Source organism: Larus michahellis, chromosome 14 (genome assembly GCF_964199755.1).
Source record: "Larus michahellis chromosome 14, bLarMic1.1, whole genome shotgun sequence".
In the NCBI taxonomy this organism is placed as follows: domain Eukaryota; kingdom Metazoa; phylum Chordata; class Aves; order Charadriiformes; family Laridae; genus Larus; species Larus michahellis.
In genome coordinates this window covers 4,605,399-4,632,334 of record NC_133909.1, presented here as the reverse complement: position 1 = coordinate 4,632,334, position 26,936 = coordinate 4,605,399, and the positions used below count along the sequence as shown (strand labels likewise).

At 36.7% G+C, this 26,936-nt stretch overlaps 1 protein-coding gene across 6 annotated transcripts in view; it reads right to left on the bottom strand.

Annotated features, from left to right (window-relative positions):
* The window catches only part of QTGAL (queuosine-tRNA galactosyltransferase), a 129,693-nt gene that overhangs the window by 90,535 nt on the left and 12,222 nt on the right, over positions 1-26,936 (bottom strand). For 5 of the 6 annotated variants that reach the window (XR_012589968.1, XM_074607998.1, XM_074607995.1 and 2 more), the window contains 2 exons: positions 19,568-19,633; positions 3,353-3,448 (listed from right to left, as the gene is read on the bottom strand). Coding sequence is in view for 4 of the 6 variants with exons in the window: in XM_074607998.1 (XP_074464099.1) it covers positions 3,353-3,448; positions 19,568-19,633 (162 nt within the window). In the remaining 2 variants the exon portion in view is untranslated. Of the gene's footprint in view, positions 1-1,454; positions 1,560-3,352; positions 3,449-19,567; positions 19,634-26,936 lie in introns of those variants that run through there. The other variant, XM_074607999.1, reaches the window with a different exon arrangement.

Below are 26,936 nucleotides of genomic sequence, written 5' to 3'. Positions count from 1 at the left end.
TTAATGACATGGATATGAACTCAGCTGTGCTACTTACAGTCAGCGACAATCCTTAAAAACTACATGTATAAATATTTGTGTAATTAATCCAACCTTAAAATCATTCAGACATTTTTACTTATACAGCACAGTAAAATTTCCAGTGTGCAAGAAGAGCTAACATGATCAAACTACAATCACATTTCAGACGCAATTCAGACTCGGATATCCTGGAGGATTAGTTTTAATATACATTTTTTCCACTTACTCCCACATCATAACAGTCAGTTCTCTTAATTTGTTTGCTCACTTTCTTCCTGTACCTGTGACTGTGCTCTGCATTTACTGAACAGTTTAAATTATCCTTTTTTTTTTTCACTATTGGCCAGAGAGATATCAAGTCTACCAAAACACATATACAGGTATTTTAAGGCTTATATTAGTACACCTATAATAGTATATTTTAATCATTCATCATTTATGCAGGAGATAACCTTAAACAAGCAAATATTAAATCTTTTTAAAAGTAGTTTTCTCATTATTATGCTCTCTTTGTACTCTCTTACTCTCACCACGCTCTCTGGGGTATATATTCTGAAATTTCACGCATACCATAAAGTATCTTTGGAATGTTACAGTATAATTGTTTAGAGAAACATTTAATGGATGAGTAAGCATCAAGAGGCCATAGCTAAGGGAAAAGAAAAGTTGAAATGCTAGAAGCATTTTGTATTGAATGATCTTCTCAGCATGAGGACAGGGGATGGACATTTGATCCAAAAATCTGGTATTGACTCAAGTGATATAAAACCAGCAGCCAGCACCGAGGCATAAAGCCATCCAACCACCTAACAAAACATCTGCTACCACCCACCTCTTTCAAACTGGACTTCAGTCACTGTCTAGTAAAGCAATCAAATGCTATAGGATATTATTTGATTCATAACATGAATATTACGATAGGGGATTACATGATCTTGACAATTGGATTACTTTTTTTAATTGGTTGCTTGGTTTCCCAATTTAGAGCACAAATAATTTGCATATGCATGATACAGAAATGCAACAGAAGTAACTGGAAAAAACACTGGGCACTGAGTACAGAGACAGCTAAAAAAAGCTGAACATTCTTTCACTACAGGAAACTGCTGGAGACAATATGCTGTAAATTAAAGCCAATTTTCCTGAATTCCCTAAAGGACTACTCCTCCCAGAGATTCTGCAAATCCATTAGCAAAGACCCATCATTATAGTTTCCTTATTTACTGAAGAAAGTTTAAAAAAGCACATCCAAAATAAAATATAGGATGCATTGAGGGCAGGGGAGTGGGACAAATCCGGCCCAATCTTACATAATTGATTCCTATCCTGAGTATTAGACAACAGCTGAGATGGTTCTTACTCCCCAGTCATCCTCCTCCTCCTCCTCCCCATACTTTCTTAAGTCCAGGAAAGCAAAATAATTACCTCCCTACCTGAATTTCTGATCCGAAGAATGGATAGCGAGGCAGGAGAGATGCCCTATGCTGACATGCGCTGCTCTGGAAATCAAGCAGTCCTTTTAGCACCACAGTTAGAAAAACCAAACTTCCTACAGGCTTCTGCCACAGCTGAAGCTTGTCTTATGATTGGGCACCTAAAATCTCTGTCCAAGTGGATTCTGTGGTGCTCAACCACATATGAATGGCAGCTGGAGCAGCACAATCTCTCCTAGCTTCATACTTCCACAGAATTTTCAGAAACCTAGTGTCTTTGAGGAACTCCTATTTCTGCACTAAATTTGGTAGAAAACAGGTAACAAGTTAAAAAAAAAATATTTAGGAATGCATTATTAGTGTGATTCTATAAATCTCATCTTGTTAATAAACTCATGGACAAGTAGCACAAGTTCTGCTATGGAGCCTTCTAGTTCCAAACCAAATATGTCTTCCAAAATTCCTCATCTATTTGTAAAATGTGTGAATCTAAATCATATGTAAAAATAATGGATTGCACATGCTGCTTGATTAAGGCTTTAAGAGGTATTTGTAGGCACATAAGATTGCAAGAGATTTCCCAGGTCACTGTATTTGCATCCTACTATCACAACCACTATATTAAATCATCTCTTCCAGAAGACATACATCCCCATCTTAAAATTAGTTTTCTTTTTGCATACCCCCCTTAAATAATCTCAGAATTAGGATATTTATTTTAATTTACAGCTTAATTCATTAAAGACCCCATCCAGTGGCCACTTAGATGAAACACTTCAGATTGTGTAGCACCATTTTTTTACCTTTTTCTTTCTCTTCTTTTCAACAACACAGTGACTCAGATATGGCTGTCCAATAAATTCACTGTCTTAAATCTTTTTTTTTTTTTCTAATGCCATACCGAAAGGCAAATCCAAATATTCCATGGGTAACTTTTTCTGTAACTACTTTCACTTGGTGAATTATAGGGAACCATAATACCACTGCTGATTTTAAAACAAGGTCTACAGATTAGTTCTTGTGTTACAATGACCATGCCAGAGCCTCTAAGTGCGTCTTTGGGGGTTAGGATAATGGGGAACACAACAGAGTTTACAATGAAGTCTAACAAACAAGGGTATGTTAATCTTTTCAGCCACTTAAATCAAGGAAAATCAAAAGCAAATGTCTCCCTACCATAACATCACAAAACCCGACCCCAAATACTTGCATCTTAATGCCTGCTGGGATGTTTTCTGCTAACCATCCATTAGATTTCTTATAATACTCAGTACACACATTCCTCCACAAGCTGGATTGATTTCCTCCACAGTTTAACTTGTTTTTGCCAAAGTCTCTTTTACTTCAGCATTGGCTGCCTGCCTAACGAAACAACCTTTCTTTATGCCAAAACTGTCATCTTCAGTTGCACAAGACGCATCTTACTTACAAACATGTATAATGTTTAATGCTCGAAGAAGTGCTATTTTAAAACGATCTCTAGCAAAACTTAAACAGATACAGAAGCAGTCAGTACCTAACCTTAGGGGGGAAGGGAAATAATTCTAAAGAAGGATTTTTTTTTTCTTTTGTGTTTAAATACACCTTTTAAAAAAGAAACCCTAAACTAATTATTAGAACACTAAAGCATATGCATTTAACCAGAGGCAGCTGTGAGAAATGTAAGGCTCACTCTGAACCTGATGTTGAAAGCTTCATTCTCACTCAGTGTGAAGTCTTCATTACACAATGATCACATGCACCATAAACTTGTCTCTTATTGAAAAGACTAGCCTTTAAGAATCTGATAACCTTAGGAAGTTATCAAGAATTGCTAATGATTGAAAAAAAATCCATGTAAATAAAACTCTTGCTCAATTCTTCTGCTGTAATTTCAGTGACAGCTGAAACAAGAATACCTGTGTAAGAAGTTGTTCTTCGGTCAGATTATTGATCCAGCGAGTATACCGTTCAGTAGATTCCGGTGGCTCTCTTCTGACTTGGCAACCAATAATCTAAAGCAAAATGAGACAAATCACATAGTGTAAACTGCTGTATACCCACATGGTAACAAAATCATAAAATAAGCATTCAAAACATGGGAACTCCAAGAATTATCTATACACTCCTTATTAGCCTCCTTCTATGTTCATAATATAATATAATATAATATAATATAATATAATATAATATGTCACAGTTGCTCTGCTCAAATGTTAAATAGTTACAGACTTTCAAAGGTCTCTAGAAGACTAACATTGAGAAATGTCTTCCCAATAGCTTCAGTCTTGGGAATGTTTGAACCACTGTGGTTGAAATTGTCAAAGGAAAGTCATCCAAAGGCAGACATCTAGAATACAAAATTTCAACCTAAATAGTCGAAGTTTGGCAAATGGAAATTTGAACTTGGATAACACCAGACAATCCTACCAACAGTGCCGTGAACTATAATACCACACATTACTTGAAATTCATATAAAATAAGGAGAAAAAAAAAATAATCTGTATTCTGATTTGTCTCGTTCATGGTAGAACAATGTAGACACCCCATTTTGATTTGTTCACTGAAGTATTATATATACCCATTCGAGCAGCATTTTCTTCTCTAATACTGTTCTGTAGCTGTATGGGCTAAACATTAGTTATAATATTCTGAACAGCAGCTTTCAATATGCCTGAAAACTAGAATATTAGAGGGATTTCATATTATCTGTAACTGCACAGACATATATTAGTGCAATTTCATACAAACACTAAACTGTTTGCTCTACCAATCTCTGGTTAGACAAGGAAGAAGCCAAGGAGAACCCCAGGAGTGCAGCTGTCCACATTCATAAGGAATGTAGCCGTATATGCTGAGCACAGCAAGTCGAACTCTTACAGGTATCTCTATTTACAGAGCTGTAAACTCCACACAGATGTAAGCAGTCAGGCTAGAATTCTGCACGTGCAGTTATGAATACTTTTGATGTGGGAATAAAAACACCAGGAAGAGATCTTGCTGTGGGACTGCTGGCAATGAAACATCACAATTTAGAATATGATTAAATACAATCAAAATAACAAACATGAAAAAAAAGAAATCACGATTTGCTTATCCTACAAAACAAAATGTCTCTGAACTATGAAATTTCTCCTCAGTGACAACTATGAATTACTATGGACAACTTCAATCCTTATCCTAACTTTCTCCTGAATCACAGCTAAGTAATACTAGGGCATTTTCAGAAGGTTAACCCAAAATTCTTTTAAAATTAATATCAATTAGAAGAGTTCATAGATAAGTTTTTAAAGGGGACAGTCCACAGACATAAGAACTCCACAGAAGCTGCATCAAATGTACATAGATTTTGTTCTGTGAGGATGATTTTTATTTTAGAACGGAACTATTTACAGAACTCTTGCTGGTATTCATTAACCAAGTCAGACTATCTTCTCTTGCATAGCCTAGGATTTCATAACTTACAAAGACACTTTACAAATCTAGGCATGAATGTCAGAATGGAAAAATTACATAGCGCTTTTTTCTCAAAAGGTATTCTGTAAGAATACAATATGGAAACTTAGTTTCTTTATTCAAATAGTCACAGCCTAAGCTGAACAAATGCAGAATCACAAACAGCTTTCATGAGGCAAGAGATAAAAATTTGTTTTTCTGAAAACCTGGTTTTCAATTACAGCCAAGTAGTAAGTGCAGTCATCTCTTTCTATATAATTTGAAATTTTACTGAGAAGCAGAGGACAGAGTTTCATATTTTTATATTAATTTCTGACCAGTCTTACCATTTTCATAAAAGCTGTTGATAGTTTAAACAACCTAAAAAAAAAAAAAGTTGAATCCAGGTGCTCAGCTAAAGGACTGTAATTCCCCAAAGTCCAAAAAACAATTGGTTCATATCTCAACTCCTTACGCTTCCAGAGAAAATTGAACGGATTTGATCAATTATCTGTACATACACTCAAGGAGAGGTGAAGGCAGACAGAATAACTGTTATTAAATTGGATCCTGACAGCTCTTTTCTGTATCATGCATCACTTTGTGTAATTTCTAGAGTTTGACTTAGATTCTTAGCCAAAATTTCCTCCTATATCCATGTAGCCATATATATAATTCCATTGCACGCTCCAAATGACTTCTCTGAATTTTGGCTTGTAACAATGATTCTGCACTTACTGTACTGGTCTTACAATACTTAAAATACTTTGAGCCTTTGGGAATTGAAAACACCATAATTAGGAAAAAAATACTCATCAAATAAACAAGTTATTTAGGAATTACTGTTATTGCAGTGATGTTAATCCAGAACAGAAAAAACAATGCCATAACAAAGTTAGCATTTTGTAAGAAGTGAAATGTTCACACTTCCCTCTACCCTAACATAACAGCAAACTCTTTTGCACAGCACACAGGCTTCCTGCTTTCTTTTCACTTTCAGAACCAATACCACTCACGACCGCTTTTAGCATCATCTTAAGAGATACGTTTTACAGACAAATCTTAAAATCGTTGCTATGCAATCAAATTTATTTGTAGATCCTCAGCCAAAGAGACTCCACACCTTTCTGCTCCTCAGCTGTACCATTCCTCTCCCAGCAGGACTGACTCATGACTGGGATCCTTGACTTACATGGTTGCAAGATAAACATCACCAACATAGAGTAACTCAACCTGAGCCTTCGACACAACTTCTGTAAAGCAGAGCTCATTTAAGCAGCTTCTTTCATCCAATCAAACTCTGGATTATTTAGAGTACAAACGGCTTCCTCTAGTTCCCCGGTGTAAGGTGTGGCATCAGAAGCAACTGCACACTGTTTCCCATTTCCTCTGGGTCTCACACAGCTTTTCTATTCACTTCACTGAAAATTTCCTTACAGCTTTTAAATGGAAGTGAAAGGTCTTTCACTGTTGCTTCTTTCATAAGTTTTTAAATCTTTGATAAAATTTTTTCTGGCCTGTTTCACACACATTCAGACTTTCAGATGACAAGAAACTCTCCATGCTAGAAATGCTTTCTTAAATATTTTGAGTATCCATTTCTATGCAAAAATGGAGTTCACCCAAGCTTCACCTTTTTGATCTAATTAGGCAAGTTTATTTTTATGTTACAGATGCTAACTATATACTGGCATATACCTGGACCCAGATCAAACTATGTAATATATACAACAAATGCAATACACTTCATATTCCAACTGGGAAGTTGCTGTAATGCAATATTAATATTGTATAGGAAGCAGTAACATGAACTGTAAACAAAAAAAATGCTTTGGCTCATAGCAAAGGACTATAGCACGTCACGGACTAATCAAGAGAGAAAATCATGAGAATCCCTTCTGCTACAACATCAGATGAGGTAATTCACTTTCTAGACAGACAATTACTTTACTTATGTATTAAATGTAACTTATAGCTTATTTAGCTATTTATTTAATTGCATTCAGTGGTGGCTTCTTGGGAGAGAAATAAAAAATAATTTTAAATTTATGGCAGCAAGAGACAGTAATGTGTAAGAATATTAAGAACGTAAAATAGTGATAGGGTTTTATCTTAACTACCAACAAATGCATATGCTGAAAAAACATACAAGTAACTTTTAAAAACATAAACGACTTTAAATGATCTTTGTGGGGAGAAGTGGCCAAATAGAAGCACATAGCTTATGGCCTGGTGGCCCTTCCTTCAGCTCCCACTTCACAGAAGGGCCAGGCCGCTGGTACCTGCCAGTCCTGTCCAGATGGTCTCAGACAGCTTGAGGTGGCAAAACATCATCGCTTCTCTATGCTTAGGCACCTGAATCTTTCTGCTCTACCACTTCACGTGATCAGCAGTGGAGTTAATTGTATCTAAATAAGATTAGCAGAATAAAAGTCACGGATATGTACTTTATGCCACTATATTTAAAATATTTTCAGGAGTTGAGCACCATAATACAAATATAACTATGCTACAATTAAAACAGTACAAATAATAATATAAAAATAGGATAATGGAGTTCTCCATGAAACCAATGCTCCAAATTGGTGACAGTAGGCTGGGTTAGCCATGATGTACGAAACACAAGTCTAACGAGCACATTCAACTACTTGTTGATCAATACACAGTTCAGAAGTACGATCACGTTCAGAGGAACTAGGCAAGATTATCACATACGTTACAAAATTGTACTACGGGCACACATAGTCACTGTTCTGTGAGTTACAAAATTGTTCCACTGAAATACAAGAATATTTCAGTTGAATATCTCTTATGTTCAAAAATCAGCATTCTATAACCAGCAGCAATATCAGCCACTCTCTTACATGCCAGAACTTGTTCCAACTTTTCACTAGCGTTTGTTTTTAAATGCATTATTCAGGTAGAGATGTTTCCTATTTTCATCATTTTAGGTTTTTCTGTTTTCCCTTGCACATATAAATGGAAAAGGAAGCGGGTGAGAGGAAGCAAAGATTAAATGAGCTGACAGTAATTAAAAACAACAGAGTTTCTGCAGATGTGGCGCTTTTTTTTTTGTTGCCTTTTTTTTTTTTTTTTTTCAAATCACTACAGCTTCCCCTGGGACAAAGAATCTTTCTTATTCAGGAGAAAGCCTATGGGTCAGAACCCTCCTGTTGTACTAAAGAGGAAATGATGATGAAAAATTAGTTGGTCTCCAATTTTAACCAATTTTTTCCATCCTAGTTTTATAAAAACAGGAAATTAACAAAGACAGGCAAAAGCATAAACTATAAGGTAGTAGGCACCTAGCACCTACTACATACATACACGTGATTTCTTCATGTAATATATCTTCTCTTAAGGAACTTAGTTTTATGAAGTTTTTTTAATTAACCAACTAATAATGATATTGAAGCAGGTATTGAAAAAATATGTATTTTTAGCAAGCAGAAATCCACAGTTTTCTGGTCCTAAATAAATTGCTTTCCTCAACTTAAATGAAATGCAGCTTTCAAAGGTTAAGTACAAAACTTTCCACACACTGAGAGAAAGTGCGCAGTGTTGTTTCATGTTAGAAATATGACGACTAAATGACGTAAACCTCCTAGAAGATAATGTAATTAGCTACTTAGTGAAGCTTTAATTAGAAGTATCATGACATCTGATCCTAGATAATGTTCTATAAGAAAGCCTACTCAAATAACAAGCCCTTCTCTCCCGTGCACAATGCCTTTCTCCCCAACATGCCTGTTTATGAGTGCCCACAGAGGGCCATTTCCTAAACTAAAAAAGCTATTAGGAGACATTTACCTCATCCTGAATGTTTAAGAAAAGTTTTTTGTTAATCATGCCTACATCTTGATGTATAAACGAAAGGTAGACGTCACCTGTGCTGTCTCCAAACTCTACTTCTATTATTTTTGTTGTATTGATTTCCACACACACACTCCCCTCAGTTGATGTGACACTGCAAAGATGTCCTGAAATTCAAAGGAAAGCTTGACAGGAGAGTGACAATTTTTCTCTCTGTATTGATTTCTTTGGTTTTCATCCATGTAATATTTTAAATATTATTTAGTTGTAAAAACTTTATGAAAGTTTTCATTTTCTTCCTGGGTAGGCACAGCCTCCCTCTTTATAAATACACATATATATATATATTTGTCTGAAAGATCAGCAGAGCTTTAGGTACTGGTGCAGCACCTCTAGCTGTTACAAGTATGGATCAGCAGCGTCCCTAGTATCTTTTATTGGAAGCGCCAAGTAGAAATCTACCATGAAAAGAGCAATTGATTGAGACAGTCCAGGACTTCTTTTCAAGTAGACCTGGGAAATAGTGCTCGCAGCGTACTTTTTAATTGCACAGCTGTGACTCAGCACTACCTTGTCAGATCACCCTCTTCTCACAGAAAACATGATTAACACAATCTTTCACAAGTCTTTATTTGTAATTTACTCAGAATAGCTAGAACCTTATTACGTTAACTAGCATGATTGTAAAACTAAGATTCAACCATATATAACCACAAAAACTAAAACATCTGCTTTAATCAGTAAGAAATTTATAGGGTACAGCAACAGCTAAACAGGCTAGATATTTATACCAACAATCAGCATTTTGGATTTTGAAAACAAGAATTAAAATTTATACTATTAAAAATACTAAAACATTTTATTTAAATTATATTGTGTTTTTCTAGAGGTCCAGGGCCTTTTATTTTTTAATGCAGCAGAAAGATGAAATGATTGAAGATACCAGTGGCTGTAAAAAGGATCTTGTGACCATCATTTTGTGTAATCAAAAGGGAAAAATACATGGAAGGAATGGTTTTATGTGATTAAAATCTTTCCAAAATTATGTACTCGAGGAAGAAGGTGGTAAAATGTATTTTCTCTCCCCCTCATTTCCAACCGAGGAAACAGTGTTCCACAAAACACAGGGCACCTATGATGCGATTTGCATTAGGTGTAAAGATACAAAACACTCTAGTGTATTTAAGGCATTTTTTAAAAATTATAAAATATGTTGATAGTGTTGACTCCCCAGAGAATCCCTTAGGTCAGATGAATACCCATTTCCACTGATGTTCTTATCTTGTGGCAATCCATTTTTAAGAACACCTGTTAAACCCTCTACTTGGCACTGGTTTGAGTCCAAAGTCCACAATAAGATGTTACATGTTTATTTTCAGCACATAAAAAAAAAGAGAGTAATTAAAACCCAAGGAAGTCTGAATTTTCTGTAGAGAATTTATGTGAAAATCAAGAAGTCAAGGTGGTGCAATCAGAATGAGCACAGCTGAGCATCATACCACACCTACATTTAAAAAGGATGTTTTCATGCATATGAAATCATGGAGTAGGAACATCACATTTTTAGAAAAACTTCAAGGAAGTATCACTGAAGAGATACTAGAGCAAGTCTGTAGACACTACAGCACATTAAATGAGTTTCAGAAGTCATTTCTGAAGGCAAATGAGCAAGCCCCAGTATTTTGATAACTAGCTTAGGTAGGAAAAAGTCCCAGGCCTCAGAAGCCCTCATTCAAAATCTGCCATCCTGGGATAAACCAACATCCTGGCTCAACCTTTATAAATATGAGTACGCACATAATCCGAATTTGATGCAAATGAAGTAAACTCAGCCAGTCCTTTGCATAAAGCTTAAGAACCGTCAAAAAGAACAATATGTTTGCATAATTTCTATTTTAAAGCTAATTTCTGTTGTGTCTGTAGCTCCACAGAGTAGGACTGGATTAATAATAGTTGTCAGGACAGCAAAATACCTAAACACAAGGAGGAGGGGATCTTGTTTTTCAAACGTTTATTACTTCAGATGTAGTTTTAAAAATGAAATATGCTGAAAGTCCACATTACAATCAGACATTCATGAATATCAAACTCTAGTAATAACAATCGTTTGATGGGGTTATTGGCATGTGGAGGCCATATTAAATACAAATTTAATTACAAAGTGGTGTAAATTGGGATGTTTCTCATTTGGGATATTTGATTAAATGTATAACAGACTTAAGCTGACACTGTGACTTTGAAAACGCACTGTGGTTTTTCAGAAATACCAAATTTAAAAGAATCTTTAAGGAAGCTGCCTAATAAAAAGCAAAGACACAGCTGAATTCCAGCAGATCTGGGTGATACACATGGAAAGGCCCAATTAGTAAAAACCATCGTAAGAATAATACTCTCATTGTCAAACAAAGAATTTTCATATTCTTCAGTGCAGAAAAAGAAAAGGAATCATATTTTCTCCTCCTAAACATACTCCACTGTCACCACTTTAGAATAGAACCTTCACACAACTGCTGCTCTCATTTCTACCCTCCATACCAAAAGATGATTATTGAAATATTATAAATAACTTTTCAAACCCCCTAATGACAGTTTCCTGAAGTTATAAATATATTTTATTTTTTTTCCTGAGTATCTGTACTGGATAGCCTTAATTTAGAGTTACATTTTCCATAGGCTGAAGAAAAATGTTAAAGACTTGTAGTTTGTTTACAGTGTGCAGAATATGGGAACGGAGTATAAAGTATTGAAGTTCCAATGAGAATAGTTATGCTAGTCCATGAAAATATTTCTCTGGACATTTTTTTCTCCTACATCAAAAATAAACTGATTTTGGACAATCGACAATTGTAGGTAATCTCCTCAGGGAAATAATCTCATTTTCCCCTCTGTCCGTACCAAAGATGGACCAGAGCCTCCTCAGATCTACTTAGTCCATTTAGTGGAGCAAATTCCTATCAACAGGGTTAACCAAACAAGTTTGACCTATTCATCTATCCTTCAAGACATGCCAGTATCCAATTCATTTCTCTTTAATAGCTGTTTTATGAATTAATGCTTATATTAAAGCTAAATTCTATAGGCACTGCTTGCTAGGACATGCCTGGGCAACACACACCCTGATCTCTCAAACATGCTGAGCAAGGGAGACAGAAGAAGAGCTGATGCAAATTAACTAAGGCAAAACAAAGATTACTTAAGTTCTACACGATGAAGATTTTAATCCAGTTCATGTCCAAAATAAAAGCATTTCTTGCTAAGCTATATGCAACAACTGGAAGACAAAACAATAAAAGGGAGATTGGTAAAACCTCGGTAGCAGGCACAGAATGAGATCACCAACAACCGTTAACTTGTTGCACACAGGAAGGACAGAATTTAAGTAGAGGGGCTTTTCTATCACATCAGACAGCTAATAGTTCAATATTATGTAGTTATGTTTAATGACAGTTTAGCAAAGCTTCACACATGCTTATTATCTCTTCACACCTGCAAAATTACATACAAGATACTCCTTACCTATTTTTTGCAGTCCAGACTAAAACACTGTCTAATTTAAGTAGAGAAAAGGTAATAAAATCCCTCAGGAATAAAGGCTTAGACTACAGAACACCATTGTTGACCAATTCCTTAAAACAGTAGATGAGGAATGGCAAAGCCACTCTGGAAGAAAATTTGCATCTTCTCACTCCTGAATGAAGTCCTCATTCATTGCATCACACTACTTCGATCAACCAAGACTTGATCATAGAATTGTTTGGGTTGGAAGGGACCTTTGAAGGCCATCTAGTCCCACCCCCCTGCCATGAGCAGGGACATCTTCCACTAGATCAGGCTGCTCTGAGCCCCGTTCAACCTGACTTTGAATATTCCTAGGGATGGGACATCTACCACCTCTCTGGGCAACCTGGGCCAGTGTTTCACCACCCTCATTGTTAAAAATTTCTTCCTTACATCTAGCCTGAATCTACCCTCTTTCAGTTAAAACCATTACCCCTTGTCCTATTGCAGCAGGCCCTGCTAAAAAGTTTGTCCCCATCTTTCTTGTAATTCCCTTTAAGTACTGAAAGGCCACTATAAGATCTCTCCAGACCCTTCTCTTGTCCAGGCTGAACAACTCCAACTCTGTCAGCCTGTCCTCACAGTAGAGGGGCTCCAGCCCTCGGATCATCTTCGTGGCCCTCCTCTAGACCCGCTCCGACAGGTCCATGTCCTTCTGATGTTGGGGGCCCAAGAGCTGGATGCAGTACTCCAGGTGGGGTCTCACCAGAGCGGAGCAGAGGGACAGAATCACCTCCCTCGCCCTGCTGGCCACACTGCTGGGGATGCAGCCCAGGATGCGGGTGGCTTTCTGGGTTGCGAGCACACATTGCCAGCTCATATACAGCTTTTCACCCACCAGTACCCCCAAGTCCTCAACAGGGCTGCTCTCCATCCCTTCATCCCCCAGCCTGTATTGATACTGGGGGCTGCCCCCACTCAGGTGCAGGACCCTGCACTTGGCCTTGTTGCATCTCAAAAGCTCCTGAGAGTAGGTCTTCTACAGGCAGATACAACCTCAGTCTGCCTGTGTTCCAGGCTGACAAGAAGCTGTAAAGCAGCTGTGAGAGCAGATAGAAGCCCTGCTAATACTGTTGTAAGGCAGGAAATATTAGGTGGGGTTCAGCACTGCTCTAATCTCAGATACAGAGTTTTCAGCTGAAGCAAGCGTCTCTCTGCTAACGCCCCCCACGAAGATATACTCTTAGTATAGCACAGATTTTTTCACTGTGTAACATCATACTGTGATCCAAATACACTGAATAGTTCATGAGCACATTTAGACTTCAGGTCACTTATTAATGAGTTTACTAAAGACTGGCAACTACACTAGAACAGCAAGATATCTAATAAACTGTTCCTTTGCATGGTTTCCAGTTTAAAAAAAAAAGTACCAGGTGCAATTATACGAACCCCCATACAAGTTTCTGAATTTCAATTAGTACTACGTAACAAAAGACTATTTTAAGAACAAGACATATGTATAGGAGACATGCATCATCTCAATTTTGCCAGCTCTAGCCATACTAGCAAGGCTACCTTGTTCATTAGATAAAATAAATCCATGTCTAAGTGCAATGTAATTACCCAACTGCATAATAACAATTTTGACTCCCACGAAAAAGTACAGAGAGGAAGCACAGCATGTAGTCTGAAAGGTAATCTGTTATTTTCAGGAGTACTCTAACAGTAGAGTAATAAGAAGATACAGCAAACAAAAGGCTTTAAGATCTTTCAGAGGTGACCAAACTCCATTGGTATGTGGAATGTGAAATCACTACACCCTGAGGACTGACAATATTCCCAAATTGCTACTGTTGACTGCCAATATATAAGGTGACCTCCTTCCTTATTTTTCTTCCCATTTTTATTTTTTATCCATCCTCCCTTTCATCATGAAGCAGCCTGGCCTGGCACAGGTGGATAAAACAATCTTCTGCCTTTATTCCAGACTTGTGATAATAAGCAGAAACAAAAAAAACCCCACAAACGCGATATATTATGGCACAGCTGCTCAGTAAAAGGTTACACTGAAAAGTTTCTGTTGTACAAGCCAGTGTAGTGGGTGATGCTGCACTGAAATTCTGTCACAGGGGTTCTACATGTGCAATCGCACACCCGAGATGAGATGGAAACTGTTCTAGATGTTTTTTCCCCACTAGTTGAGGACACAATGTCTTTACTCAACGAAACAAATCACTTGGAACATGCTATTTACATGCAGTGCTCTTTTTTGTATACAAAACAATCAGTGCACACACTGACTTAAAGAGCTGCTCTGATATGCAAGACAGCATATGGAAATTGGCTCAGACTACCTAGGATTACCTCCTTCCCTTCAAGGACAAGAGCTAGATCTAAAATATGGAACTCACAGACAGATGATGTAAGAATGTTTATTAATCTCTTTGCACTCGGAAGACAACAAAACCCAGTATTTGTTCAGCCATTCTCACAATACTGCTCTCTTGGATTAACTCATACAAACCCCCTGTCTCTTGCCAATATAAAAATAGTTGAAGCACTGTTGTTCTTTAGGTAATTTGAAGAAGAATCATCTAACCATTTTAGTCACAAAAAAGAAAAAGTGAAATGGTTCAAACTAGTGGGTTCAAACAGTGCTCAATAAACAATAGGTAAGGAAAATGAGGGAGGGGGGGAAAAAAACCCCAGTCTTTCTAAGATGTAATAGAAATGAGTAACAGGTTTAGGCAAGCAGAATGGCACAGCATACAGTAACTATACATAAACCTCATCTATTACACTAAAACTTTTAAAATCAAGAAATGTATGTGTCCAGACCAAGAGAAAATTTAAAAAGAAAAAAAGATTTAATTTCTAATTTTAGTTTGTGAGCTTCAGTGGGGGTGGTGGAAGGAGATACAACGCTTTGGCCTAGAGTTGTGCCTTAAAGAAAGGATGAAGCTCTGCTACCTCGGTCATTTGTTCATTTCTCCAATTCATTTGCTGATTGCACAATATCTGTTTACAGCTTTCCCAGAGGCAGACGAACAGGTCTGTGAACTGGCAGTGTCACGCACTGTTCAAATTCACCCAATCCAACCAACTGTCTTAGAGTCACGTTAACCATCAAAGATATGCAGAACGTAGTCAGTTGGTTAACACATTCAGATAATGCAATAGGTTAAAATGGCCTTAGGCGTTACAGCTCTTGGTCTAAATCCAAGCTAAAGAATACGCCAAAATTTTGCTTTAGAGATGCAAAACAGTGAGAATTTCTCATTGAAGAAATGCAAATATTTATACTCATTGTTCTCTCACATGCCCAGGTATCCTACATTTTTGAGAAAAAGGCTAGTTATTTTACGACAAAAAGAAAGGTGTTCATTCAGACACTGGTACAGATTCTCCTCTTATTCAGTCAGTGAAAACAAAGGGAAATAACATTCTTTATTTCTTTTGCCCACATTTTGATTCCAGCCATTGGGAAGACGCAAGATACAGTGGGGAAGAGCTTAGCTATTTTCTAAGCAATTCTGCAGAAAGAAAGATGTAAGAATTGGAAGCCACATGCTGTTCATGTGCACAGTCATATTGTGGGGGCACACACATACTTGAATTAAACAACAGTGAAAGGGAAGAATAAAGTAACACCATGCCCAGCAGACAAAATGGTGTCCAAAACCATTCAGCGTGGCTCTAAGACAGATGAGAAGGTCAGAGGGTTTTGAGTGTGTGGATTGGGAAACAATGTTGAAACTGCACATTTCCTGGGCTACTCCAAACTCAAAAGCCTTCTTCAACAGAAGACTAGTATGTACACAAAGGTGTTCTTCTGGAGGAGATCCATAAGTATAACTAAATTAAGATATGAAGGCCTGCCTTTTTCAGAATTAAGGGAAATGTGTTCTTGAATCTTTCCACTCATTAGCTGCCGATGAAGTATACATGATTTGTGGTTGGTAAATAAGCAACACCTGGCTTACTCTGGAGAAATGGGATAGATGCTGCCTCTAGGGATAAACAGAAAGCTAAAGCGAGAAACTTCAGTAACAGTTGTTCATTCTCTAGTAACAAAGTCGTTCTTATCTGATTAGAGCATAAGCAATTTGAAGGCACGTTTGTATGCAGCATATGTGCACGTGTGCACTGGACAATCAGTGCCAAAAGGTTGGCAGCTATTATATTATCGATAGACAGTACAATGTCCCTTCAAACTGCTAAAAGTTGGTATTCATATTGAGCTGGCAGAGCTAAAGAATTTGCAGTATAAATACGTAAAGTCTTAAAAACTTGTGTCTTCTAAAAGTGTCCTAATTATAGAATCCCTGCCAACACGACTTGGATATAATGTAAAATATTCACCAGAGGACAGGACGATAGCGGTTCTAGAGAGCTGCATTTAATAAAATCATAATAATGACATAATCATAATAATAAAATCATAATAATGACAAATAGTAATTTGTCTTCTGAGATCCAAAATCCTCCACTCTAAATGTTACTGATGAACAGTTCCATCTTACAAGGCTTTTAAAAAAAGTCTTCAAGATAAGAATAGCTTAAGATAGTAGAGATGAATTTGCTCGTGCTCTTTAAAGCACAATTAAGTAGTTGGAGACTTTTCTTACCTGTAAATCTATAATAGTAACAACAGTAAACTGAAGCCTCCAATATTAGACTCCACTGGGAATTCTGGCTCTCAGTTACAACCAGCAAAGCCAGGATTAGGAACAAGATTTCGGAAAGTATACACTGAAACTACATAAAGTCAAAAATCCAGGTCAGAAGACATTGCAAAACAGTGGAAAGTCCAAGTCTGCAAATTAGAATTTCAGGAACAAACCAAAAAAGCTCACTGCTTCACAGGCATTTCTCAAGCTTCTGCTTCTTTTTTTTTTTTTTTTTTTTTTTTTTTTTTTTTTTTTTTTTTTAAATCCTCCACCTACTCTGGTTTATCATACTGACTGAAGCTAGGGCAAGAACTTCAAATACAGAACAGAACTTTATTCAAACATCCTGAACCATCTTCCAAGGCCAGAAAATTGAATGGCATGATCATTCTGAGGACAGTAGAGAGATTATTCATTTAAGAACAACAGTCCAGGCTGACATTGGTCAGTAGATTTGTGGCCAGAAGGTCAACTTTTCTTTTCTCAAAGTAACTCAAGTTGTGTCAGAACTTTTGGGGAGCTCTGGACCAAACAGATGCATTTGCTCACCAGGAACAGATGTTCCCATTTCTCCTTTCAGGCCTCTGAATTAGAGTTCCATAAAATGTAACATTAACCCAGAATGTACACTTCACATAGGCATTAAAAACATTTTTATACCTGTAAAATGGAAAAACATGTTCCATTAAATTAAAACACAGATTCATTTTTGCCGTCGTAGGGTTCAAGAAGGAAAATCCTCATATATAAAAGGCAACACAAGGCAAGAGGTAATAGAAACTAAAAACCAGAAGAAGTTTATAGAAAAGAAAAAAGGAAAAAAAAAAAAAGAAAACCAAGGTCATTGTCCAAAAAGGTACAAGGAAACCCTCCAATTCAGTAGAAAGTCGAGAGAAAATGCTGGCATGAGGCAGGCTCCAGCCAGATGTACTATCTCTATGCCCTATGAGGAGCACACGCACATCTACCGTTTTTCTTAAGGTTTAAAATCTCAGGCCTTTCTCTCCATTTGTTTCTGAAAATTTTTACACTTTCCTAAATTGAAGATTTTAGGTACTAACATGTCAGATAACTGAGAGGTGGAAACCCTTATTTCCCATGCTAAGTCACGCTGACTTTGGCTAGTTTTATTTAGCGAAGCGCAAAGCTCAAGTTAAGCTTTGCAGATAGGCCAGTAGTACCACACTAAAACAGGACCACAAGTTTAAGTTAGTTTAGGGCATTTGAAGAACAAGTTTGTGTTGCTTAGACTATATCATGAAGAAATGCCCTCCAGTCTACTCAGGCACTCATTACTTATTTGATTGTCATTTAATAGTTCATACTGGATGTTGTTAGGCATTAAAGTATAATAAAATATAAACAAAACAGTTGAAGTGTTTTCTAAATAGACTCCAATCTGTTCATTTGAAATTAGTCTAATTTTAAAAAAGTCTTAATACACAGATATAGAAGGCATATAAGTGAGAAATATGACAGCTCTTAGCACTGGTTACTATAAAACAAGCTTACTGGATCAACTTGCCTCTCCGGTTTTTTGGCATTTTACTACAGAATTACATTAACTGATTGGTATCAGAACAAAACCAACTTTCGATGGATCATTTTATTAGGTTCACAATGTGAATTAGATTTAACTGCTACTCAGGTACTACTAAAACTATAATTTGATAAATTACATTGTAAGGATTATCATATTTCATAAGAGACCTACTACAGGTGGTGTGATGAGCAGGTACATATCCCACCACTAAGCAGCAGGTTGCTTGGCAGACACTCTGCAGCTGGAAAGACAGCAATAATCTCTACTTTGAAGCAAGTGTGTTTCAGAGGCAAAATTCAAAAGGTGTTTAATTCCCAGAGAGTGATAATCCTAAAACTGTCTATTTTGTTCTGAGACCTGCGGGAAACGTCTTGCACATTGAAATAAATCTCAGTAGAGAAAAGGTCAGAGATGTGAAAACAATAAGCCTATTTTTGCCAAGCATTACTGATTGATAGGAATACAAACTCAGTTTTCAAGTTTATAAAGGAGTATCTATGTCGATAACATTGACAAATAAAGTAATTGCCATAACAAATTATTTATTATCTTCAGGGAAGTACAACATATATACAAACTGTCTCTAAAGGATACTGGCCCTAATCACAGAAATTTATTTAAAATCAAAATCATATAGATTATAAAACAAGTATCTTACAGAATGTTTTTGAGAGTTTCTTTCACAAGAATAAAGAATGGCATTAAGAATGTTTTCTTTTGCAGGCAGGCAGGGGGAGAAACATCCATTTAACTGTAGGCCAATTTATTAACGGTAACAACCCATACATTCCTTACAGTTTACAGTTTCTTAAATATTAAAAACAAATACACCATACCTGTAGCTCATCCTTTGCAGCTTTTCACATTACTTAGGCTACATTAAGAAAGGCATTCTTCTTTAGATTACATACATTAGTGAAACCTGTATACTTATTTGAAAAAGAGTATCATTGTCATAATGCCATTTGGTTTACTGAACAGAGAAAATAAATGGAAAAAGTTCAATCAAAGCTACTATTCAGTGCAAGGATTAAAAATAAAGGAAAAGAATACACTGGTTATTGCTTTGCCTCCACCAGCCCTACTGTGAAATTTTCATATCCTTTTAAAGATGTATCCGGCACTCTGTAAAAGAAAAACACACAAATACACACAAGAAAGAAGTACTCACACTGTTTGGGTGTTGAATGGCAGCTTCGTGCTGCAGTCTAACCCGCTGTGGCATCATCACATCATCCTGGAATAAATAGCACACTGTTACTGAACATAAAAAGCATCACAGTACAGTACTCAGGCACGCATTAGAATATGCTGCTAAATTAACATCATTTTACTGGCTTGCAGTCAGAAATACAAAGGGAACAAATATTAAGGGACTTCACACTTTTAGTGGATTAAACTCAACCCTATTTAAATTGGAAGTGATCAAAACTACTACGTAACAACAGTGTTGTGATCTCAACATATATCTTATGGGCACTCACACATTTTACATTTCTAAAGAAATTCACCACCTCGTTAACAACTCTAATAGCAGTACTGGCAGTATGTGGGGACAAGGAACCAACCTTGATTAAAAGCCTGAGATTTGAGGCATTCTAGCAATATGATGAAACGTTCTTTGTAGTCTGGCTGTACCTTGTTTCAGTGATAAGGAAAAGCCTTCTATCTCTAGATCTAACAGTATGTCATATTTCATGAGCACAAAAACTAGTATTCGTGAAATGATAAAATTCTAAGGTAAAAAAAAAAAGAGGAAACAAAAAGAAAAAACCCGCACTCATAAAATGACACTACCTAGATTTAAATTTAATGTTAGTACTTCTTTCACCTGTAGCATAAAGGAATAATTTTGTTTACATACAAAAAGACAGGTTGCCTTGTAAAGAGTTAGTAACCTTGCTATCCTTCCTCGAACAGATAGGAGATATTCTTTTCAAATTATATTATTTCTGTTCAAAATTATATCCTTTCTAGACTACAGTTTTACAGTCTGTTAAAATGCCCAACTGTAGCACAAATTTTCTTCCCTAAATTTAGTCTCCTGAGGTTTCTACCTATATACTTTTCCATTTTGGTGCCATATTTCTTCCCCTTTAAAGGATTAGTTCAGTCATTCTTAGATGCTGGTTAAAGCTAACACAGCCTATTTCTTCTCAGAATATTCCCAAATGACCCTACCTTATCAGGCAAACATAACTCAAAGGAGCCCTGAATTCCTGTTCTAAATCCATTCTTTTAACAGTTCCTCACATTAAAATCACTCTAAAGAGATTCTTAAAGTAAAAAAATCCAAATATTGAATTTCCAATGACTTTCACATTAAAACTTTCAGTCAAATCAATGGCAACAAAAAAAAAATATTAGTGCTTAAATAGCTAAAGCTTAGAGTTGAATGACTTTGATATAAAGGTGACGCTATAGTTTTATCAAAAACAACACATGGATGAAAAAAGTTTTAGAAGTAGATCCAACTATTAAATACAATTCAAGGTTAAAGATAAAACAAATGAATAATAAAACTGACCCTTATCATATGCAAGTTTATAAAAGATGAAAGGAATACATTGTCAAAAGCATTTTTCTGTATTTTGTATTTAAGATATATTTAGTTATAAGCTTAAGAGTTACTGATTTTCAAAGCCAACAGACTGAAAAAAACCCTTCTGATTTCTTAACCTCTGTGCACCAGTTACTTCAAAACCAAAATGACATTATTTACCATCTAATCCACTTTATCAATAAGGCTGATTGTACCTGAACCAGAGTTCAGGTACTGTATCAAGCAAATGTTCTAATAAAACATTTACCCTATTTCCCATTTCTTTATGTCAAATACAGAGCTGATTTTTGTAAATTAAAACCCATTTTTCATAGGAACAATAGGAGATATATTTTAACTGAGCTTTGTTCACTCCTTTACGAGTTACTTAGGATTCTTAGGCGTCTTCTTGTTAAATCCAAAAAAATGAGAATGCAAAAGAAATCTATCAAAAAGCACAGAATTGCAATGCTTTGAACAATGTTACTATTATCTCTTATAAGACACAACATATGCTCTTGCACTAAAAAGATTCCACTGTTTATGATCCTGCGCAACAGAGATAAATTTAACAGAACTCATACATTCACAAAAATGAAAAATAATCTACTTGATTTAAAAAGGTTAAATCAGCGTGGAAAGTATTCAAACCAAATTCAAATATTCTATTCACCAAACAGGTCAATGCCATGTTTTTATAAGCAGACAACTTGACAGGAAAGGTCTAGTTCCCCCTAACAAAACACTATGTCATTTTGATGCTATTGGCAAAACTAACAAGTCTACAGATTTGGGTCTTAGGCTATCGCCAAGATCATCAGTATTCTGCAAAATCCAGCTAAAGAGGGGACACTATAACCACAAAAACTTCAAAATGCCTTTTTTTATTAATACATCTTTGTTCTCTAATGCTGTAAAGCTCTATGAACTCTGATCCTGAATGACTTGTAAATTTATTTTTTTTTTTTTAAAGAATTTTGTCTTTTTTTTTATTAACAATTTTACACATACGATGTATTGCTATATAGTTCTGTCCAGGTTCATGGAAGAAGAAAGGAAGAAAAAAGAAAAAGAATCCCAAATAGAATAATAAAGCAATTAGGCAATGAAGAAGAGCAGCACAAATTACAAATCACACCCCAGACAAAACTGAGTCACATCAGTCATTTAGCTTTTTAGACTCAGGTTGGGTAACTCTAAAAGCAAGCAAACTGCAAAATCCAACTTCAACACTTTACAGATTCTTTGCTATTGATGACTGGGCAGGTAACCACAAAGCAGAAAAAACAGAATATATCAATACAGAAATAATCTTAAGTAATGTGGTTGTACTCTAGGCCAGTGTTAAAAAAACAAATGAACTTCTAATGAGTAAAACCAAAGAGACTGTACCCCAAAATAAGAGCATACTGAAGTTTTTTCAACTTCATAGGCCATTGATAGGAGTGAGACGCCCAACCATGCATTGTACTGGTAAGAGTTTATGGAGTTTAAGCAACTATAGTATTAGACAACTACAATGTTAAAATATTTTATCTGGCTGTACATTACGTAATCATAAATTTTCTATCAAAACTGTTGTGTTTATGATATTGAATTCAGCAACTATGTTGCCAGACTGTGATTTACAGTCAACAGAGTTTGGTCACCTTTTTTGCTTTAAAACTGAGAATAAAACATCGGTAATTAGAAAAACAATCTCCAAATTATTTTTCACTCATGTCATGTCAGATCAGAATAGAAAGTACGTATCTGAATGTAGCTGCTGTATCAAAAAAGGGAAGTATATTTAGTTTGTTTCTGTCTCCTAGGCGCGGGCAGGGAAGATAACAAGGCTAGCAGTGAATTACATTGAATGTATAATTTTAAAAAACAGAAGTTTCCACTGAAGTTCAATTTTCCCTGTTAACATGGAAGTCTCTACCAGTTGTCTCCTAGCAGATAGAAGGCAGACAGGATGAAGAGAGATTCCCCCACTGAAACAATGGACAAAAGAACAGATGCTAAATAAATGCATGCCTTCACTAAGCATACACTTGCAATAGGATAGCTAAATAAAAAAGAACCTGTAAGTAAATCTATTTTCATGTGACCCCACTCACCAAACTTAGTAGATAAATTAAGAAACATCTCAGATAATAGCTGGGTTTACTGTCATCTAAATATGTGCATACACACAATGCAAATAAGACCAAACAAACAGGTAAACAGCAAGAAATAAAGCAACATAAATAGAAACCTACTTTAGACACTCAACCCAGAATTTATAGGAATTCTGTTGATTACAAACATGCTTCCTGTTCTGCAGTGTCCGTTCTGAGTAGGAAAACAATTTGCTGAAAGATGGGAGAATGAAAAGGACTTTATTTCAGATGAAATGCCAGCAGGGATTTCTAAACAAGCCCAGATGTGCTTCTGCCAGTGGGGGGCTGTGATCTCCACCACCTTTCAGTCCGACAGGCACTCCGCCTGCTTGTGTTCCTATCAAATGTATCCCTTCTGCAGAAAGCTGGCTTGCTCCTGTCAAGTTCCACACTCACAGATGCTGCCAAATCAGAAACGCTATACAGCCATCGGCTGGGTTGTTCCCCTTCCAACCAGAGGCACCGTTCTTTATAAAAAACACACACAATTTATACTGAGCTAATTGTTTTGCTTTACTTTACTCGTATGTTTAGCTGAAGGAAAACTAAATCAAAAGACTAAACGTAAGAATATTGCTCAAAGCTGTTGTTGTTTCCGTATGGGTTTCTTAAATCACTTTGGGTACATTCAAATGACAAGCATTCGCTGGCCTCTTCAACCAGGCCGTCTGGACCACACTGAACTCCACAGTGATAACTTCATCATTTTCCCTTAGAAGTGGGGGGTTTTGCACTTCAGAAAGTAAAACAAAACATACAACTCAATGTACAATACACATCTGCTTTTTAAAACCAAGGGCAAGTTCACATAAAACAACATACTAATTATAGCTCAGTATTGAAGTGCTTTCTTAAACTCACATTACAAACTGAGCATCACATGCTTCTCCAAATTCCTTCATATTTGGCTGCTCAAAAAAAAAAAAACCAAACCCAAAAAAGAGCTGACACACTCCATCCTCACAGTAATAGCACCTTCTTTCCATTGCAGCTATTACACATAAAAATACAACCTGTAGCAACACCCAGAGGAATGTCTGACTCACTGAGAAACAATATGGCATCTCCAAAGTCTTTCAATCCATCAAGTGGTCAGTCATTTATCCTGCACCTGCTCAGACTATAGTGAAAGTCTTTTGTTGCTATTGTTGAGTTCAGCTCCTTGAACCGGGGAAGTAAAAGGCCTGGGACCTCCAAAAACTGGCCTGTCAACAGCACCACCAAAGCAAAAACACTGATCCTAGGCAATTTTCTAGATGTCAGGTTTTTTTAAGCCCTACACTATCAAACACATTAGAATCCTACACTCTAATGGCCACATGCACGTCACCTGAGCAGAACACACCCTAATGATCTGTCAGTACTTGCAAGATCATAGGGAAAAAATCCTACTTTTCTGTTTCTACTTTTGAATTAAATTGAGAAGGAAGGTCACAACAAAGAAAACACTTCAAAGTTTAAGAAACTGACTTTATTAAGCACCTTTCTTAAGCATGGCAACAAAGATGTCTACATGGGAGGATATACGTGGTGTTATCATGCACCTGAATGACTAGTACCTTTCATCAATATAAAACTAATTACAATCTCTTTATGGAATCTTTTTATTGAGCATCACTTTTAATTGATCAGGAAATTTTTGCTGCCAAAGCAGGTCCCACCTTGGTGCATTTGTTCAGCAAATTCAGACATCTGCCTTTCCATATCTAGCTTTTCTGTACTTACTGCAGATCACCTTGGATCTTTCTCACAATTAGATCACTGAAATAAAAAGTACACGAGCGTTTGCAGGCAAGGGAAGCAACACTTCTTTTCTTCATTTATGAATCAGAAAATTAACATTTCACATTCCAGATAGAGGCATTTAATCTTTTTTTAATACATGCATGTCTTTACAGAACAATAAAAGGAATGACACCTTCAAGGACTCATAATTTGATTTTTTTGGTGCTCATTACTGATTCAGAAACTCACACACCTCTTCTGGACAGAACAGGCTTCTGGTAATGGAGTTCATCACTACACCCACTTACCTATTTGAGTAACAGCTTATTTCAGTTTTTAAATCAGAGGATCAAATTAGCAAGGAATAGTATGTTAAAATAACAGAAAGCCAAAACATTAAGTCTGATCACTACGTCATTTCTTAAGCTACAGAGATGTTAATTTGAAAGAAAGGAATCACAGAATCCCAGGCTGAAAGGGACCTCACGGATCATCTGGTCCAATGTTTCTTGGCAAAAGCACGCTCTAGACAAGATGGCCCAGCACCCTGTCCAGCTGAATCTTAAAAATGTCCAACGCTGGGGAATTCACCACTTCCCTGGGGAGATTCTTCCAGTGGCTGATTGTTCTCATTGGGAAAAATTTTCCTCTTGGGTCCAATTGGAATCTCCCAGGAGTAACTTCTACCCATTACACTCTGTCTTTTCCACATGACTCCTCATAAAAAGGGAGTCTCCATCTTCTTTGTAGCACAGTGATAAGGTTCTCCCCTAAGCCATCTTTTCTCAAGGCTGAACAAACCCAGGTCTCTCAGCTTTTCCTCCTATGGCAGGCTTCCCAGTCCTTGGATCATCTTGGTGGCCCTTCCCAGGACCCTCTCCAGCCTGTCCCCATCTTTTTTTGCATAACGGGGATCAAACCTGAACGCAGTATTCCAGGTATGGCCTGACAAGCGCTGAGTAGAGTGGGATGACGACTTCTTCATCTCTCCTCGTGATGTCCTTGTGCAACCCAGCATCCTGTTGGCCTGCTTTGCCACAGCAGCACACTGTTCACTCATATAGAGCTTTTTGTCCACCAGGACCCCCAGGTCCCTTTCCACAGAACTGCTCCCCAGCCAGGTAGATCCCAGCCCCTGCTGCACTCCTGGATTATGTTTCCCCATATTTTAAAACTTTATTAGTGCCTGTAGAGTAACGTATAATGGCAACTAACAAGAAATCGGTCTTTCCAAAACCAGCAAGTTATGGAGACTGTAAGAACAAGCAGCTATGTTTATAACTGAAAGCTAGCTCGAAGGCTGGAGTCTCTGAAACATCTACCAAGACTGGCTAGCTAAGGTCCAACCACCTTCTTGCAAGACCTTTATAAGTACCCCCTCAATGAAGTGTTTTTGAACTTGAAACTCAAGAAAAGCGTGCAATTTCACAGCAATTAAGAATTAACATTCCCAACTTAAATCATACAAGCAAGTCTCACAAACAGAAAGGCACAGGTCAGCAGCTGCCAATTCAAACATGGGAATGCTGATTCTGGTGGCCCACCCTTGCTTTTGGTGAATAAAACCAAATGAAAAATGGTAAATAAAACCAAATGGTGTCAATGAAAATAGCCATTCAAAGCGGAAAAGGGAATTTTTAGTGCAAGAGTTTTGCTGTGCTACAACTGGGTAAATGATTATAACAAAGATGGTAACCACCCCAGAGAACTGCAAAACTAAGGTTACAATAAAAGGCAACTGGTAGATAAAGTCATAACTGCAGACAGTTGGAAGAGTAAAGCTAACAGTGAAATGTATTTGCATAATTAGTTAATTCTATTGTCATTATGACCAAGATTTTCTGAGACTACAAATGTTAAATATGAACAATTTGTTAAGTAGCTTCAGTTTTTCTACTTGTTTTCCTGGTGGGAAAAATGCCTCAGTAGCTTAGAGGTGAAATCTGTAACAACCACCAGAGCAAAAACACTCCATAATAGCTATTAGTCAAACAGCTGCCACTTCATACTAGAATAGGCTGATCAAATTCTGACAGTTCTGAGCTCTGTAACCTTTTTTTCCACATTTCTTCCCAATTTGTTGTCCTCACAAATCTGTGTTGAGAGACATAACACAAGCAGCTTGACTC